At 28.4% G+C, this 21,553-nt stretch overlaps 1 protein-coding gene across 1 annotated transcript in view; it reads right to left on the bottom strand.

The window, feature by feature from the left end:
- Positions 1-3,206: 3,206 nt before the first annotated feature.
- The window catches only part of LOC132924272 (neurexin 1), a 238,808-nt gene continuing 220,461 nt past the window's right edge, over positions 3,207-21,553 (bottom strand). The window contains exons 12-26 of the mRNA XM_060988475.1: positions 20,088-20,279; positions 19,507-19,650; positions 18,752-18,966; positions 18,416-18,521; positions 18,154-18,330; positions 17,622-18,068; positions 17,191-17,349; positions 15,221-15,340; positions 14,825-15,003; positions 13,813-13,984; positions 13,491-13,735; positions 13,244-13,349; positions 12,702-12,866; positions 11,459-12,152; positions 3,207-10,181 (exon numbers count right to left, since the gene is read on the bottom strand). Coding sequence (XP_060844458.1) covers positions 9,899-10,181; positions 11,459-12,152; positions 12,702-12,866; positions 13,244-13,349; positions 13,491-13,735; positions 13,813-13,984; positions 14,825-15,003; positions 15,221-15,340; positions 17,191-17,349; positions 17,622-18,068; positions 18,154-18,330; positions 18,416-18,521; positions 18,752-18,966; positions 19,507-19,650; positions 20,088-20,279 — 3,404 coding nt within the window. The 3' untranslated portion in view covers positions 3,207-9,898. The remainder of the gene's footprint in view (positions 10,182-11,458; positions 12,153-12,701; positions 12,867-13,243; positions 13,350-13,490; positions 13,736-13,812; positions 13,985-14,824; positions 15,004-15,220; positions 15,341-17,190; positions 17,350-17,621; positions 18,069-18,153; positions 18,331-18,415; positions 18,522-18,751; positions 18,967-19,506; positions 19,651-20,087; positions 20,280-21,553) is intronic.

Here is a 21,553-nt window from a genome sequence, read left to right as displayed (position 1 = left end):
TTGTATAACAGGCGAATTGATGTTGCGCTTATAACCGATACTCACTTTACTAAATATTCCCATTTGCATATCCCTGGCTTCAAACTAATAAAATCAAACCACCTAGATAATACTGCTCACAGAGGAGTTACAATTCTAATTAAAATTTTCTTATTTTTTTCAACATTTTCCAAACTATAGTTATGATCATATTCAACCTTGTTCCATTTTAATTCAATTGAATAACATCTCAATCACTATCGGGGCATTTTATTCCCCTTCACGTCACGATATAACTAAACCAATACTTGAAGATTATTAAAAATAATTTCATCATTGGTGGCAATTACAACGCCAAACATCAGAGTTTACTTTTTTCATCAGAGAGGCCAAAAACCGATAAAATCAATAAATTAAACTCAAATTTCTTAATACCGGAAGAGATTCTATATTTAATTGTAGAAAAACGTAGGACAAGAGCAGGATACCACCTCTCCCGTCTTCCATCTCACAAATCTATCTATAACAAACTTGCAAATAATTTAAAAAATATCCTCGCAAAAAAATAAAGCTAATGCATTTTAACAAAAATTACAACAACTCTCTGCTGCTGACGATAGTCTTTGGAAAAAAACTAAACAGATACTAAAATATAAATCGGCTTCAGTCCCTCTTAGGAAAGTAGACAACACCTTAGATATCTCAAACTCAGAAATCAGTGTTTCAGTCACACAATACAGATATTAGATCTTCCAACCCCACGCAAATATATACCTATGACCATCAACACATAGATAATTGTCAAAAAATACTCCACTGCCTTATGAATCCCTGATAAAATACTTCACCCCTAACGAGGTGAAAAAAACAATTCTAAAATATCCAAAAAATAAATCTCCTGGTTTTGACCTAATAACTTCTGAAGTCACCAAATGCCTACCACTAAAATCTATAATTATTTTAACATGTATAATTAATGCTATACTGAGATTATCATATTTCCCTTCATTGTCTCATATACCAAATAAATATCAAAACTCTTATAGACCAATAAGCCTTTTACCAATTTTTTTTTTCAAAAATATGTGAAAGATTTATTCTCCAAAGCATGTCCCCACACATTATCACAAATAACATAATACCCTCATCCCAATTTGGCTTTGGGCTAAATACAGTACAATTCATCAAGTACACAAACTAGTTGATGCTATATCAACTTTACTAAAACGCAAACAATACTGTTCTTGTGTTTTTCTTGACATCTCGCAGGCATTTGATCGGTTAGGTACGATGATGGAATGCTTTTTAAATTTCGTAAATTTCTTCCACCTCACTATTTATTTTAATCAAATCCTACCTAGAAGATCAATATTTTCAAATTCGTCTCGGCTCTTGTACCTCAGAAATGGCTCTGATCAATGCAGAAGTGCCTCAAGGTGGTATACTATCTCCCATACTTTTTAACATCTACGCTTCTGATCAACCTGTAACTCAAGACACCCTAGTTACAGATTATATATACTGATAATAAAGCCTTAATTTCAATCTACAAAAATCCTCTAATAGCTACAGCCAACCTACAATCTCGCCTTAACTCACCTTAATATCTCACAATGGTACTTTAAATGGCGAATTAAATTCAATTATAGCAAATCTATACATATAACATTCACTTTAAAACATGGGCTCTATCCACCTGTATCGGCGAACAATATACCTATATATTCATCCGTCTCAGTCAGATATTTAGACATAATTCTCGATATGAGATTAACCTGAAATTAGTATATGAGGTTAAAAAGTCTAACCCTTACGGGCCTTACGTTCTCGATTATTAAAAAATATATTATCAAAAAAAGAGACCTACTGCTCTAACAAACCCATTAATATCTTTTCCTATCTGTTTTGCTCTCATTTCTGTCTGCTTATCTCTCAATTATAGATTAATATGTTAATTAATCTTCCTCCTGCTAAGTGTTACTAATGGGTGACTTTTTAATCCCGATTACCAGCTGTTATAACCTTATCTTATATACTTATTGTACTTTTTTTTTTTTATTTAATTAAATCAGTACATTACATTTAAAACAAGTAATAAATAGTAACATATTAAAATTAAATTATCTCCTTAAGCATAGCTTGTGGTGGGATAATTGCGTTATTTTTTAAATTAAATATTACATTTTATAAAGGTATTTACAAATTATTACATTACTCCTTGTATAGATTGTATATTTATTGTAAAAAAAAAAAAGAAAAGAAAAAATATGAACTATACATTTTGAATTGCTATTTATATTTAGACAAAACCTTTTGTTAAATATCTTGTGTTGTTAAACTTAAAGTTAAAAAAACTACAATAATTTATATATTGCATAAAAAACCTCACAATTAACTTTCAAGATACTCTCTCATTATTTTCTAGCATAGCTGCGTCTTAAGACAACTCCATTAACTTTATCAGTGATAAATTATCACACTTGATATAAGATAGACCATTTTTCTAAAGCACCAAATATCAAAAGTCTTGCAACGAACTCGCTATCTAATGGATAAAGAATGGTATAACTATTTATCGAACGTACTCGTAAACTCTTAAGCATAAAAACTAACTAACAGTTCCCATTTTCAATCTCTATCACTCTCAAATAGGTCTTTCAGGAGAAAAACCAAATTTATCATTACCTCTTTTCACTACAAAAACAACAATCTTGTTACCATTGCTCATGAAAAGTCAGATTTACTGGCTAACCTTGCAAATTGATTTCATAAACAATAAATCATTTAAAAACTATCATTCGTCTCACCAACATCTTTAATGCTATGTTTCGTCTATCTTATTCCCATCAACTTAGAATTCAGCACTCATAATAACGATACCAAAAATCAGGCAAACAACAAGACTATTTAGCAAGACACAAATAACGCGAATAACACAGTAATTTTCACAATGTTTACCATAATTAACGTGTATAATATTATTTTTTCCTTCAATTAGCTAGTACTTATGTGGAGGAATTTTTAAAGTTAAATTTAAATTCAATATTTTTTTTTCAACGACTCACATCGTATTACTGCTCATTTATTTGTTGTACCTTGTATACCTATAGATTGTACATTTTCATTAAAATAATGATTTTAAAAAAAGAAAAGAAAAGTAAATAAGTATGCCTACTTTATCAGATAAATCAGTGCGATATATCATCATAAAAATTAATAAATAATAGTACTCTCAAATTAAACATTTTATTTAAATAAATTTGTATTTAACCCATATAAAATCAATTTTTATATCTAAGATAGGTAATTGATACCTAGCTATTTCTAGTTAAGAAAATCTTAAGCGCCTAATTAGGTACTTTACTTATAATGTCTTTCACGGAATTTTCGTACAATTATTTAATTAAGTCTGTCACATTTCTATGATAACTAATCAACATTTTTTATTAGTATAGACTTTTAACAACATAGATGTCAACATTTAAAAATCATACTGGTATTTTATCAATCATACAAATTACAAAAGCATTTTTCTAATAGATACATAAATTATATTTTTAACAATTAATAGGTGAAAAAGTCAAGTTCAGCATATCTCACGGTTGAATAATATGTTATATTATTTAAATTTTAATACTTAAATAAAATTCAATAATTATAATGATTTAATTTACGATCTCGGTAGTTTTGTAGCTGATAGTTTTATAATGATTAACATTATAATATAGATTCAATAATCAAGAGATGTGCTGTTTTATTGCTTTCGTTCCATTACTACACACACCAAATACAAATTAAGCTTAAAATTAATATAGATATAATAATATTAAAAAAAAAAACAACAACAACAAAGTTTGAAATAATGTTACAGAATTCAATACAATTTCACACTTAAGTTATATGATTTCTACTTAAAATATTTAGGTAGGTAGGTAGTATAAAATAAACACAATTTTCTTATATTTAGGTATGTTCTGTATTGATATAAGTATTAGACACTTGTGATTGATTGTTAATCTACAGAAAAGGCTTCATATAGTTTTAACGTGTTTAGTATTAAATAACGGATATTATATGTCATACAATTACAATTTTAGATTTAATCAATGGTTATTAGTTAGAATTTCAGAGATATAATAATTTATTTGAATAATGAATTATAAATTTAAATTATTTACATTTAACTATTAACTGTATAAAATACATAAAAAAAGATATATCATATGGCATTTTTATGATAAAAATCTGTTATATTTTTGGATTAAATAAAATGTATTATTCTGGGGTTTTGAAAAAAAAAATATTCTGGGATTCCGATTGAATTGAATGTTAAACTCAAATTTTAAGTGAGATGATCAATTATTGAATGTTTTAAATTGACTTAAATACAGGAACCTAACAACTATTATGTTAATAATATTGTATTTGCTTTCTTTAATGGATTTTTGATTTAAAAATATGAAAATAAAAGTTTATTTTTATTTATTTATTTTTAGAGAAAAGAGGGCACTTGGTTACGTTTTAGCTTGCATGTTATGGGCATAAAAAATCATGATACTCGTATAATATTATAAAATATTTTAAAAAACTAAAATTATTGAATTTGTCAGAAAAGCATAATTATGAAATCAGATATCCTATCAAATTTGCAATTTTCTATATAATCATATAACAATAATTGTGATAGTTTTAACTCATTAACAAGCAATTGTAATAAATATAATTTATTGGTAATTTAAGCTTTATCGATTTTTTTAATTTTTTTTTTATATATAGTTATAAAATTACAAATACGATATGATTTGGAAGAATAAAACAAGTTAAAGACTTTTTATTATTAAAATTATTTAAAAGACACGCATTATTTGAAGATATACGTATTTTTAATTAGGTATGCATAGGTAATACAAATAAATGTATTGAAAATATTTAAATTGATCGTATAGTCCATGAATAATTGTTTTTATTGTTTCAAATTGTTTAAACTGTATTGTTATTTCTCTTTTAAACTCGTTGTTAAAAATGCCTAGTTCTAGTGTTTTGAGTTTATACAATACAACCACCAAATAAAAGTAAACATTTAATATTAAATATTGATTGATAAAAATATGTAATCATTTCAAATAGAAAGTTTTACATCAAAGTGATTATAATTTCAGTACAATTAACACAATATATTTTCTGAACAATTAAATTGTTGTTGATGTAAAAAATCTGACATGGATATATTTTTAGAATATAAAAAGGTAATAATTATGGTTTAATATTTAATATAAAGAAATAGGTAGGTACGTATACAAAATTATAATATAATATGTTTTAATAGAATTAAATTATTCTAAGAAAGTAAGAAGTCATATTTTGTTAATAAATATATAAAAAAAAAAATAACAAATGAATTTGATTTATTTATTTGTTGTATAAATGTTTTATTAAATTACCATATTATTAATTATCAATTAGTCAAGTGTATCGACAAATAGTAAATTTTAAATATTTGTGTGAAATTAAATGTATCTTATTAATGCATAGGTAATTTAAACAATTAAATTAAATTTAAAAATTAATGCTATTGACGATGCTTCATTAAACGTTATTAAGACGCTCGAATTGATTATTGATCACATTTATGTTGTTATTAAATAATATTATTATTATTTAATAATAATACATTCCTAGGTTTTTAAATTTAATTATTATCACCGTTTATATTCTATCAAAATATCAATATCATTAGTTAATAGATACCTACCTAGGACAATTAGTTATGTATGCTAATTATAAAATCAAATTGTCGCCTCACGATCAATTTTGAGCTTAGATTTTGGGAACTACCTACATTTTAAATATATTTACATACGCATAATCATGTATGAGACAAAAATTTGTCTATAAAGTTCATTATCTACAATAAGTTAACTAATAAAACTATTATTGCGTGTAACGTTGATTACAACTATTAGTAGGTAGGTATTTTATTTATAGTACATTGATTAACAATTATTTTGTACAAAGATTCCACTATAAAACGAATAATCTACATTTTTTAATAATTATTTTATATTTTCAAACTTTGTACATTATACATAGAACGAGAAAACGACATTGTTATAGACCAACGACGAATGTTGGTGTGTGCATTTTCAAATCCGTTATAATTAGTTATATATTCTCACAATATTGATTCCGTACATAAGGTAGGTGATCAATGATAATAAAAACAATATAATTAATAATTACAACTATAGGATACCTACATTACAAGGATGAGAACTAATATTTCTGATTTAGTCTCGGTTGTTGAAGAACTAGGTACCTAAATATATTCCAAAAAATGGCTTATATAGTTGGAAATGTCCGGTAGAAATTGATTACTAAATTAGGCATTATAAGAGTAAAATATAGTATAATATACAATCATTATTTTTAATTGATATGTGATTGTTCATTAACGAGTGTAAAAAAAAAACGGGGAGAGTTGATGCACGAGGAATTTTTGACTTTTAAACTAATTGCCTATTTTTAACTTGTTAGGTAAGTACCTAAAAATAATAAAATCGACAATTTAGATATTACACTGTTTAAGAAAAATAAACTTCAACACCTTTTAAATGAATTTGTACTACATTTTTGTATTTTATATTATTATATTAATATGACTATAGATACTTTTATAAACACGTTATTATTTATCATGTCACAGTCGTATACAATTTTAGATACCTTCCTATCACCAGAACTCAGATTGATACCTACTCTTTTTCAGTGGTCTATTATACATTTTAATAAATCGTATGAAAAATCGTCTTGAATCGTAGAAAGAAACTGATAAAAAGTTATCTTCAGAAAAATGCTTTTATTGGTAATATCAAAAATTAAAAAAATTAAATAAAAGGAGTTTCAACATATATACTTTTTGTTTATTTCTGTGCTTTGGGCTAACTCGCCACAATATTGATGGCATATTATAATTATTGTATTATTTATTAGACGATATAGGTATAGGTACATTATACGTACACGTTATACCTTTGTATATTTTATGGTAATTTCTTTTAGAAATCCTGCGATATTACACGTCGTATTTATTAAAATCAAATTAGAAAAATTTGAAAATAATATGGTAGAATTTTAAAAAGTAGGTATTAACAATAAAAATAGCTGGTAATCGTATGACAGGCTTAAAATACAATGTGTTGTAAGTACTTCTAAATATTAAATTTAATAATAACAATTAATGATAATATATATATAGTAAATTGCATATAATGCCCTTAAAAATTATTATAGACACTTACTAGGTACTAATGTATTGTGAATTTTAAGTTACTGTTACAACTTAATAAAAACATTATGATAAATCATATTTGATTATAATTTGGCTATTCTAGTATGTAATAATATATTAATAATACAACCCATATTAATTAAACTTAATGATATAACATTCTATTCTTATAGTAATAGTTGTAGTAATTATACTTTGAATAATTGTTTAATACCTATGAGTAATGATTATTATTGTCTCATCCTTGAAACGTAAAATCGAAAAAAAATTCACCGAAACCGATTTATATAAGTATATTTTATGGACTTGTATTGAAAAATACGCGTACATATAATATAGCTATATAATAATATGGTAAGTATACCTAATGATAGTAGTAAAGCAAACAGCAAATATAAAAATGTTAATTGAAAATCAAAGCGTTGTCGTATTGATATATTTATAAAGTTGAATAGTAAAACGAAACTTTCTCTGCAACACGTTGTGTTAACTTGATAATAAATTAGGTAGGTATGGTATTAGAATGTTTATGACTTTTACATATTCTTTTATAGTCGTGCGCATTTTTGACTAAATTATAAATCTGTTAAATTAAATTAAATTTTGTATATTTTTAGCTAAATACATTTTTGTTTTTAATTTTTATATAACATTGTTTTATTAACATTAGTAAAGTTTTTGTGAAATTGTTTACATAGTAGGTAATTGCTTTTACATTTTATAAATAAAAGTAGGTACATATTTTTTTGTTAATTTAAATTAAATGTGCGTTTGTCATGCTTTCACAATTAATATCATACACACATCGGTAATACCTACTCATAATTATTAATAGGCAATGGATATTCTTGGTATCACAACTTACACGAAAGTTCAACATACATCAGTGGTGTCATTTCAGTTTTAAGTAGAGGAGGGGGGCGAAAGTTTTGTCCGGTCCAATAGTTAACTTAAAAAAAGCCATTTGCTACACTATCAACCACAGTTATATTTACATTTTTATTTAATTATTATTTTCATCTCTCATATTTTATTTTATAACCGTTACAATGAAACATTTTTTTAATAACTAATAAAATAGATTAAAAATATTAAGTTGCAGATATTTTATATTTTATTGTAATTAAAAATCTGTTAACAGGGTTAAATAATAAAAATATTTCTAAGCTATTAGTGCATATATTCTTGTTTTAAATTTAGTAAGTATACTTTCGTATCAACTGCATAGAAACAAGACCATAGAAATAAATTACATTTTAAACTATATTGGATTATGATTACCAATCTCATCAGTTTTTAAAATCATATAGGAGAAAACACCCACCTTGTCACCCCCCCTCCTCCCAAACGACGCCACTGACGTATATCACGCGAGCTATTAAAATGTATAGGTATTATGTTTTGAATGAATAATATAAATTAATAATACAATCATTTAATGCAATTAATAAGGTAATATTTAAATATCTTAAGAGAAGGGATGTTTATAAAATTCCATATATGGTTCATATATTATGATATATTCTTGGTATATTTGAATAATTTTTTTTAGAGTTATTAAGGCCATAAACATTCTAATCCTATCCATAATAATATTATTAAAACATAATCGATTTCGGAAGTTGCCTAACTAGCATGGATATCGTGGATGATAGAAGAATAATGACATAAAATATTATAGTATTGGGCATAATATGTTAAGAAAAACAAATAAAAGGCGATATAAATAAAAATCGCACGCGTCTAATATTAATAATTAATATAAAATAATATTATCCGAACGCATAGCCTAGCAAATCATAGTAAATATTTAAAAACTGACCGCGATCTCGACGGGGGGCAGAACGTACTTATAGTCATTATCATTAAAGTCTTGCAGACAATTTTTGATGGTCGATGGATGATATATTTTTTTTTTTTTTTTTTATACAATATGATCGTAAATTACAATTATGCTCGTTTAGGATAGGAAATATTATAATAATACATTAAAATACAAATATAGTAAGTTGTGAATATTTAAATATTAATATTACACTCCATAAACAATTTTTTATCGTAAGACATAATATCGCTTAAACGATATTACAAAATTATATTGTATCACACGCGGATTACGCAGCTTAACGGTAGCAGGCTAACTTCAACGTTCACGCGCGCGGTATTTGCGCGTATAACGCGTGTGATAGGTATTAGGTACGTAGATACCTACCTAATAATATATAACATTGCTACGATTGCAATCGGTGCATACCACGTGCGGTTACCATCGATACCAACATGCAAACACGGACCGTAGGTAGGTTACGCGTGGCGACTCTCGAAATACAATGTATTATTTACATCGGCTATACCTATATAATATTATAATGACGTATAATGTTATACGCAATACCTACAACGCACACTATTATATACATTTTACAATATTACACAATAATAATAATAATTATAATTATATATATATATATATATGTACCTAAAACATGATAACGTTATCGTACACGCTTATATACACAATACTAGGTCGTAGGTATAATAATATTTGGGCGTATTATTATCGTTATTGTTTTCCGAGTAGTGCCGTATGGGTACGGCGGTTAGCGTACGGCACGTGTACGCCTGACCGCCTCACACGTACCACTCCTTCACGTCCTGTCTCTTCTTCGGCTTGTTGCTCACTCCGACCATGCCGCCGACACCGCCGCCGCCGCTGTGCGGCCTGAAGTTGTTGTGCGCGTAAGTGGGCGACGACTGCGCCGACGACGGATAGTTGCCCGGCGACAGCAAGTTGGCCTGCTGCTGGTGATGGAGGTGCTGCTGCTGCTGCTGCTGCTGCTGATGGCACAAGCCACCCCTGTCCGACCCTTGGTCGACGGGCGCTCCGTAAGCTTTGGGCATTTCGATCTTATATCTGCAGCGATTAACGTATACAAATAATAACGGTGTTAATATTATTATAATTGATGACACACGCAAAAGAAATGGGTAGGTATAATAATTATACGTATATCGGAAGTAATAAAATGTACGGGATGGCCAAAGCTCAATATATTATTATGTCGATGATAGTACCTATATTAAGCCATTAGATACCTATCATCCATTGGAGTGGAAGTTAAGAGAAGTTTAAAATTTCAAAATTTCACACGCCAGCTATACTAGACAAAAATCCTAAGAGTATGTCTATACGCGCTATTATTAATTACTTCCTATCTCTGGCACACAAAAGCGCAACATTTCAAATTGAATTCGATAATGATACTGTGTTGTACAAAGTAACCCCAAAAATGATATATTTAAGATAATAGATATCACTTAAAATATTTGTCTAGATAAAAAACAAATAATTTATTTCAGAAATAGTGAGTTGATATTCTATTAACAAGGTAAGAATAATTTACTATGTATACCATTAAACATACATATTATATTATAATATAAACCGTACGAATATCTAAATGAGCACATCCCTTATGCACATTAAATTAATTCTCACGTATAATTAATTTTAATTCTTACATAAATATTTATCAATATGGGATCAGATATCTAAAAGATATCTAAATTCAACAACGATGTTTGTAAAACTACAATTTGAAAATATAGGGAAGGTAGTTGTAAGTTTTTATATTGCTCAGTGCTGTGGATGAGTTAATTAACTCTAAATGATTAAAGTGTAAACTAAGATGGCAACATATGTCTTATCTTGTATAAGATTTTTCTTGGATTTTACTTTGACGACGAAACTCTATCAAGAGTCAGGATAAATTGTCCTTGTTTTTCATGTTGATTTCAATTATACCTATTACATTAATTATTATAAAATTAACTTATTATTCTCAATGTTTCTCTTGTTTAAAGAAAAAACTGTGAAAATATCATGCATATTATTTTAGACTCGTTTTTATTTTAAATTTTTAAATAGGATTAATTTTTAAATATGTAAACTATAATCCATAATAATCAAAATAGGTAAATAGAGTTTATCTTTAATAGGTTTATATATAATATATTACAATATTGCCATATTGGTCTAGTGTTTATGTACCCATATCAATGACTGGTATTATTAGCTGTTCTCTATCTACTATACAGAGTATTACATTGAGTTAGGTGTAACTAATTTTAAACCTATATGTACTCCACCAAATGATATTACGTCGTGTCACTCTTGCAAAATATAAATACCTGTTCGTGTCGGTTCTGTACTTGACTTTGAGCACGAGCAGTATGATGAGCACGATGATGATGAGCGTGGCGGCCGTGACGAGCACTACGAACGCTGTGCTCTCGGCCGCTTTCGTGTTGATGGGCGGCTCGGTGTGCTTGGGCGGCGTCGGTTTGGCCGCCGGCGGGAAATGATCACCACCGAACACCACGTTTGGCGTGGTCATCATCGTCTCGCCGTCGCGTTCGTCGTAACCACCGCCGTAACGGTTGCCGCCGCCGTATTCGTAACCGCCGCCGCCTGATTTCACATTCGTCTCCTTGTCGTCGTTGTCGAAGAACGTCGAGTGCGTCGAGGTGCTGGTGGTACTCGTGGATGAGGTGACCACGGTTCCAGTGCCTGTGCTGGTTGATTTTTCGTTGCCGCCAGAAGATGACACGCCCGCCGAACCGCTCGACGTGTTCGTCACCGCGGTCGCGGTCACGGTCACAGCCGTGCCGGGCGCCCTCGAGTGCGTGGCCGTTTTCGTCGCAGTGGTCGTGGCGGCCGACGACCAGTATGGCTCTGTCTGGTTAGTGGCCGGGACCGCGGTACTCATTGTCGCCGACCCGCTAGTCTTGTTCGTCGAATGCTGTTCCACCCCTGCGGTTCGGTTGACGATCGTCGTCGTCCAGTTGGTAACGCCATTGAACGTCGTCACCACCGCATGCGAACCTAAACGAAACGGTATCATGATTGTCACACTCGTACACAAGTATTTTGTCGTACACCGTTAAACATTACAGCGGACGATTAACGTATTAATATTATTGCTTTATTATAATATCAGTGACTACGTGATTTTGTTGTTTTTTATAATTTTTGTGTTTCAAATTATTTAAGTAAGATCAGTATGCCTATCAACATAAATCAGCTAGATTTAGCTTCGTTGTAATTTTATTACCTAAGTGATTAAAAAAAAAAGTTTAGAAGTACATTTATTAAGTATATTAATCATAATTAGTAATATTATATTATTTTCCTTACGGAAAGTTTAAGTATCTAAAATATAATATACTCGTATCAATTTATTATTTCGATATTTAAATGTCGTATGAGTACTTAATGCGATTAAATATTATTTCATTTGTTTTTATGTCTATAATATTTGGTTTCTTATTTTCGTTCCACCTACTTTTGATTGATACTAATAAAAATAAATACATTTTGATGTAGGTAAAAATATTATAATATGAATGCAATACAAAATAAAAATTGTTTTACTTTTAATAGTAGTGGCTGAATCATCAGTAGAAGAAGTAGGGCCAAATCCTGAACCTGTAATACAGTCGGTTTCTTCGTCATCACACGCTCCGGGGACATCAGTTACTAATGATGGAGGCGGTACAACTGTTGGAGGTACATACACAGGTGTAATCAAGTCATCTCCTGTGTAAGAAAAAAAACACAATTGTAATATTTTATCAATATTGTTTAGTTCCTACTATTCCTAGTTATTGGAGTTATCTTATAGTAATAATATCAATTTTTTCAATTCATTGGAAATATTTTAACGCTAAACAATTTATAACATATTTTACGAGTTTCAAAAAATATAAACTTATTTACTGTTATTTTTACATTGATAAAACAATATAATATATTATATAGGACATGGGTAAATTACACATTGAATTATGAGGATGAATTAATTTAAAACATCAGAAAAGAAACGAATTAAATAGTTACATCCACCAATATATTGAATAATAATCCAATCATTTTACAAAATTATTATATAATATTATGATATCAATATTACTCACCAGACCCAACATCAAACGTAACTGTACACTGGTCTTCATCGTCGTGATTACAACCAGATCCTGCTCCAGAGTATACTAAGTCGTCCATTACACCCGACGCTGGTGTCTAAACATTTAAATTTTAGATGTTAATAAGTTGATATTTTAAATGGTTAAGACTACAAATAACTCGTTAATCATTATTAAGTAGCAGGGTTTATCATTTTTAATAATAAATATATATTTAAATTGTATATTTTAAATTAACCTGTTGCATGGTATCCAACAGAGAGTGTTCGTTCAGCCTGTCCAAAATTGATGACAACTGTTGCGCATCTCCTTTGCTGGTTGTCCTCGGATCTCTGTTCGCTGTCAAGTCAAATACTCTGAGGCCATTAAAGACCAACCCAACCATAACTCCTTCGAACGCGTCTTCAATACGTTGTTTGGTTTTATTCCACCTACCACCAACTTGAATTGTTGACTGTCTATTGAAAACGCTGAGTTGGTGTCCTACAAATATAGTGTAAATGTTTCCCTTATATTAAATCGTTTAATCAAATTTAAATAAATAAAGTTACAGTACGCACCTGAGGGGTATAGAGTTTGCATACTATTATCGTCCACCTGCAACGTCGAGTTTGGCCCCGACCTTACAAATCTGATCAAATGATAGGAATTGTCATTCACTATGATATTGGCTTCACCGATGGGGTGGTCATTAGTTCCGACGTTGTAAACTACTACTATGTGCCCATTCACCTATTCGGTAAAAAATAAAAATGTTAAAAAATAACAAACGAAGTATAAAATATAGTTCTAAGTATAGTTAATTATAAAACTATATCCTATTTTTTTTTTAAGTTTATAAACCGATTAGGTAAAATCAAAAAATTATACACACTTTTAACTTTTGCTGTTCTCTAAAATGTTTAATAAACGTTATTTAAAGAAATGTATGAATTTATACACAAACTATACTGTCATTATTAAATTTGAAAAGGTGTTTGGATCTAAAATAAGGGCTATAAAAGTAAAATTGAACAGGTAGTTGAAAGATACGGAAACTTTAACTACCTCCTAATATACGTTAAAAGTATGTAATATGTAGGCTATTTTATTATTTGTTCGTAAATAATATGTAACCAATAGAATCACATAGGTACCTAGGTTTTATAGGCTGTTGTTAAATTGATTAATATTGTATTATACAAACTGAATTTAATAAAGTTTTTTTTTAATTTAGTAAGAACTACGGTATTATTTAAAACGATTATTTTATGTACAACGAATCAAATATATTTTTAAATGTATAAAGTAACTAATTAAAAAAAATCAACACAAATATAAAATATTAACTAAAATTACATATTAAAAAAATTTAAAATTGGTTGATAAGATGACAATATTGAATACCTAGTAAATAAATTATTATTATTATTTTTAATAAATTATATATTTTATTACATGGTATACAAATTGCAATAGATATAAATAATATGCAATTTTTTTTCGGTGCAAAAGTTTGCATTGAATTATTTCTTTTATCAACGTTTACATTACAAACATTATAATAAAAAGTATAATGTGAAGATTATATACCATTTCAAGCTGTAGGTAATCACCAGAAGTGCCACTTTCTACACGAAATAGCACACCACTAGACTTAGACGTGATGAAACCCAAAGCCAATAGATCGTTTTGCATATCTGGTTGGCGTCCGTCGGGGAACGCATATGTTACAAGACCCCCATCTGGGCCAAAATCGTAGGAAATAGAAGCTGAAACGATAAGGTTAATTTTAATATAAAATGCATATAAGTATTTCGTACTACCTATATATTATAATAAAAACATGAATCAAACTTATACCGCAGCACTTTTAAACTTTGTAAAGGTAGAAAAATGCCGTTATGGATAATAAGAACGGCATAAATTTCTAATTAGAAATAAATTCTAATGTGTGAATCATATTTTAAATATCTGATTTCTACTTACGTTCAGAACACGTCGGTCCAACGAACGCAGTCATGTCACAATCGCATGAATACGAATTCCACTGTTCCACGCACGTCCCATGGTTGTCACACATGTCTTGCGTGCACATTTTGCTAAGTCCTGTGTTACGCAATCAGAAAGTCAAAGAACAATATTATATATTATAAGCTATAATATCACCTCATATTTATGTAAAATATCGTGTACACTAATGTTTCCTAACCTATGTGCTTGGGTCATAAAATTCTTTCGATGGGTCACAAACATAATGTTATTAATTTAAAATACTAAGTTTTATATATTTTCTATTAGCTATATTTATTATAGTGCAATCATACAACTAGATATTTTTATGGGTCACTGAAAAAATAATAGTCCAATAGTGGGTTACCACATCAAAAAAGTTAACTCTGGTGTAGGGACTAGAACTTAAATGATTTTTTCAGTTCCAAATATCGGTTCTAAAAAATAAAAATGTTGGTTTTGATTTTTACTTTTATGAGAAAAATTAGGAATGTATACATTTTCAATCAAATATCTCGTTAATTATTTAGAACTAAGGGTAAGACTAAAGGGTAAATAATTTACTTTGGTATCGCTGTGACATTGTCACTGAATATAGGTTCCTGTTTAAAATAATCATATATATATAATTTTTTTTATAACTACTTACATATGGCTGGAAGGCCGTAACTTAAAAAAATGTCGAGGGGGGGGAGTTTGAACCCCCAAAACTCTCTCCCAGATACGGCCTTGTATGGTTTTGTATCATTTATCTATTTTTTATACTAGTATTTAACATTTTAAAATGTATACCATTTTTATTTTATTATTATTATACTATAATATATTTTTTTCAGGGGGCTTGCAGTAGATTTGTAAATCAATTTCACATTCACAGGATTTTAATCTGATCATTTAACCTAATAAATACGCGTATATAATAATCATAAATATGTACTTAACCTTATCATAATCTGAGTAATATGAATATTAAAATATTTTGGAATACGTCTTAATGATAAAGCGAACAATTTAAAAAAAGTCTTTTAATATTTAATGATGGCTCATTCATAAGAAATCACTATAAGAGTGGTAAAATAAAAAAAAATTAACCTTTAAAATGTAAGGATTTTATGTAAAACATAGAAAAAAATTATAATATACTTATAATAATTAACAAAATGGACTTTAAATATTTGATGATAAGGATACTTTATAAAGTTATAAACCATAATGAATAATACTATAATATTTTTTTAATGAAAAAAAAAACCTATACAATTTAAAGTTTTTGTGTAATTCATACATAATAAATTATATTTAAAATAAAATAAAACTTAATAGAAACACATTCACCGCTCACATCGCTAGATGTCGGATAACGATAGTAAGTATAGTATTTATAAAACTACAACAAGCCTAGTTATCTAAAAACATATTTTCAGAATTTATCGTTACTGTGATAATTATTAGCTAGAGACCCTTTACAATAAATAATGTCTTTTATTTTTGTTAGCAACATTATCAGTTGTGTTTACGTTGAAATATTTTAAGGTTTAGTGATGTGTCTCAGATATCTGTTGTTAATCGAATGATCATTTTTAAATATTAATTATTAATAATAAATAATAATATTATAATAACACTCGTAGATCTGGGTAACGAGGGTAAGTATTTGTTTAGTTTTTCATGGCCAGTCAGTGCCGATAATAATTGATATGAATAAAAATTAAGTGATTATAATAAAACCGAAATTAATCGTAAAAAATCTTTACCTATAAAAGTATCGATATTGGAGAGTCTCCGGTTTTCAAATGTATTTAATTAAAGGTTCCGGTTTTCAAAATTATTTAATTACAGGTCTCAGTAAGGTTCTAATTCCCAATATTTAAAGAGTTCCAGTTTCAACATTTTTTTTTCGGTACGATTCCAGTCCTTGCTCTGGTGTAGACTATCCATGAACTTACCGTCACAACCCACGGTGATGAGTGTGCTGGGTATGGTGGCGTTCTCAACCATGTCTGGAGATTCGCCATTGTATTCCAGGCCGGACATGCATCCCTCAAACCCGTGTCTCGAGTGTATATGCTTTGACTGACGTTTATGCAGTTCTTTAGGCACACCACCTGTAAAAATACGTCAAAATTTATTGGGACATATTCAAAATATAATATTTTAACTATTTAATACAATGTATAATATATCAGGTACAGCTTGTAAAATGTAAATAAAATATAATATAACTGTTAGTGAATAATTTAACCGACGACATTATATTGTACGTAATTTTCTAACAAAAATTATATTATCAATGTATTGTTTTTATAATTATATTTTTGAACACATAATGTTATCCAATATACTACGTTGAATAAAATTAATAATGAATCACACTCACCAACATAAAACATTCCGTTTAATTGTATATTGTGGGGTCTAGAAATAGTCGCGATTGATGCTACCTGATCGTCAATAAGTAGACAAAACATAGTAGCTGATATTTGTAACAAGTGCACCGAATGCCAGTAGTTGTCACTATAACTGTTCTTCGAAGAGTCCCGAAGACGAATCACGTGCGTACCTGAACGGATGTTGATAAGTATGTGGCCATTGATCAGTTCAGCCAGTGCAAAATCGTTGTGTTTTCCACCATTATAGAAAAACAATCCGGACGTGTGCTTAGTCTTAAATCTATAGTATACTTCCATTCTCGAGTAGGCCTTTAATGGCGGCAATCCTATGAACGTATTCTTTGATAGGAACGTAACCGTGTTCACCAACGAAGGGGGCTTTTCTTGTTTTTGGTATTTAGAGGTCATGTGTACTTTGGGTAAGTCTTCCGGAACTGTAAATAAAAACATCGCTACTGAGAAAACTTCTTTTAACATTTCAATCTTAATACTCATTCTAGATTGTCAGAAGAAACTTACAGCCTCTGGTTGAAATTTTCGCAAGATCAAAATAATTGATTTTGTTTAGTATGAACTGTTGCATGCTACCGATAAAGCTGGGGAGATTCGCTAAAGCATCTGGATCCTTAGGAGGCGTGCCACCAACTAATAGACCTTGCCATTTAAGTGTTATTTTATCTTCCATATCGGAATCGTCTAAAAAAAATATATATATATATTTATATATATTGTTTTAGAAATCATTATTCAGTCAATATTGAATTTTAATATTTATAATTACTTTTTACAGTGACATTGTCCACTTTCAAACGAATTTCATGCGCTCTTCTAATATAATGCACCGAATGCCAGTTATTATCGTCTAAATGAGATCCACATAAAACCACCTAAATAATAAAAAATGAATGGTATATTAGTTTACCTTAAGTTTTTATTTTTATGAAAATTAAAAAATTTTAATTTATTTCAGTTTAAACCAATAAAATCGTAAAAATATATTTTCTTATTTTTAAATTATTATTTATAGGTATGCATTATAAAAATTATTACTAAAATTTAATAATAATTTAATAATTGTAAATTTTGAACTACTATTATACTAATTAATATTATCTACCTTTTCTTTGTCACCGATTTTTAAGGCTAATCTAATTTTTCCAACTATCAATGCGATTTCTAGTCTATCCCATGAACTATCGAAAGTCTTCATTAACACGGCCAACGGTCTATTTGTTTTAAATCGAAAATACATATCTTCAACTTGAGTTGTCATCTTTTCTGGCATAATTGCTTGTACGTACTGTGTTCCGTTAAAACTGTACATGGACGATTCTATAAAGATAAACATTTTTATTTTACTATTGTATTATTTAAGTTTAATTTTCATACTATAATAAGCTGTTTTAAAAAAATACCTAATACACTAAATATAATATGAAATACTATATTATTATTTATAAAATCTATTTTTTTTTTTTTTAATACAAATTCAATTTTACAACATTGATAAGATTATATTTCAAGGATTATATATTCTCAAATTATCAAAAAAAAAAAAAATTTAAGTTCCTAATTCAAAATTTAACAGTATCCTGTCTTTTGTGAATTTGGTAAAGTATTAACCATTAAACTAATCAAGAAATTCAGTTATGGGTTGTGGACTGTGGTTCCATTCATTAAATTTTAAAGGATGGTGAGTAGGTACCTAGATATACTAAATAATGTATAAATGGATAATGTATTGCAATGAGTTTGTACAATGTTAAATTTTAATTTCAAAATGTCTATCGTTAATGAAATAAAATTACTTCGTTATTCGAAATTCAATATTTAAGTATCATAAAGCATTTTTAGTTTGATATTTAGCATTACCTTTCATGCAAGTTGCACCAGCGTATTCGGTATTAGAACAGTCACATATCACACGGTTCCAACCTTCGTGACAAATTCCTCCGTTGTAACAAGTATCTGATTTGCAACTGTTTGTAGATTCAGGGCAATGTGGTGTTACGGAAACTATTGACATAATTTTAAACGTTGAAAAAAATTGAAAAAGTTAAGACATATAGGTATTAAAAACTTAACAATAATAATATACTGAATAGTCTTGATATACATCACAATATTATATTATAGACTAAAAGATCTACATACATAACGTTTATATAACATTAACTCACAGTTTTTGCTTAAAATAGTATTTTATCACTAATGGTTAGATTATTAAGTCATTTATCGAGTTATATATTTTTTAAATTTGGAAGTCAGCGGCAGTTTTAAAGTCCAGTGATTAGTTAGTATATTATATTTACCCCGAAGGAATCACACTAATTTATAGTATGGACTTAATAATATTGTACGAATACTAGTTTTATCTCGTCTATTCAATATATTTTTTTTCGCAATACCAGTAGTTAATTGTACTTTATTTGGCTTAATAAATTAAACATTACCATGATCCTGTTCTAGAGATGAGCTGACCAAATTGATTGCTACACCATCCAGGACGAGGTCACGCACGCATCCTACAAATCCCGTTTCCAATGACAGTGTCCACACGCCAGACGGTATTTTTTTGTGGTACACCGCCCGTCCACCAAATCCTAACATGATGCCGTTCTGTAGGTGTAACTGATTAGAATCACCTGAAAACGCAATTAATCATTATTGAGAAATGTTTCAAAAACTATAACGTATTGTTGGAGTGAGGATAGATTATTGTATGTAATAATTTATAAGGGCTCGGAAGTTTAATATGGTTTTTTTTGTTTTTAATGGTGCTATTTCTTAGAAGATTTAGCTATATCAGCTAAATATGTGTTTTAATAATACACAAATCTAAATTTATAATTTTTATTTTACAATTTTCGACATTTTCAGGTCAATTCAGTATTTTTTTTTTTTATAATTTATATCAAATTTTAAAGTTAAAATAAATTTAAATATTTGCAAAATAAAATAATTTTAAATCTATATATTAATTTTATAAAATATTTGTATCTATTAAACGAACAATTAAATATTGATAAAATTATTCATGATTTAAGAATTTATTATTCTATTAATATTTTTGTGTTTTATTATTTAATGTTAAAATTTGATTTATAAATTTATATACATTGACATGGATCATAAATAGTATTATTTATTTAAATTTGTTGAGTGCATTTTTTAAAATATTTAGTTCATATTTACCATATATTTTTTTAGGTCATCTACTTCCAAACACTAGTAATATATACTCACTAAATGTATTTGAACAAAACTTTCTACTCAGTGTAGGTATGTTATGTAGTATGTCATATGATGGTAAACGTTCACGCTTGTAAGCACGATACACATTATGGTTACTATATAAATGCAAGACAACTAAGTAAAATTTAAGCGATATGACTTTTGAATATTTTTTCCAGGTCAAGTAAAAACATTAGGGAAGTTTTTTCGTGCTATCCGAACATAAACAATTAAATTTAAATTATTTCAGTTAAAAGTCAAACGTTATAAATAATTATATATTTTATTTTTTTGTTATGTCAATATTATATTTTTTAAGCACTGCGATATATAAAAATATAGTGGTAGCTGGTGATGTGAACTCTTTTTTAATTGACGTACACAATGTCATTGTACAATTTGAAAAATTGGTTATCTCAGAATACACAGTCATGTTTCGCATACTTGTAAAGGGCTACGATGAAATGTCCATTGCTTTAGTATTCATATTATTAGTAATGATACATATTATTATTTATATTATACGTATACGTTTACGTAATAATGATTAAAATGGGTTTTTGAGATCACTTAAGTGTTAACATAATTAAAGAATTAAAGTTTAATAATCGCAATACGATATCGTATCTATATGGTGCGTCTAAAGATACATTATACACGCAAAGTTAATGTACATGTCCCTCGT

The sequence above is a fragment of the Rhopalosiphum padi genome, chromosome 3 (assembly GCF_020882245.1).
Source record: "Rhopalosiphum padi isolate XX-2018 chromosome 3, ASM2088224v1, whole genome shotgun sequence".
Lineage (NCBI taxonomy): Eukaryota > Metazoa > Arthropoda > Insecta > Hemiptera > Aphididae > Rhopalosiphum > Rhopalosiphum padi.
This window is presented reverse-complemented; position numbering and strand designations above follow the sequence as displayed.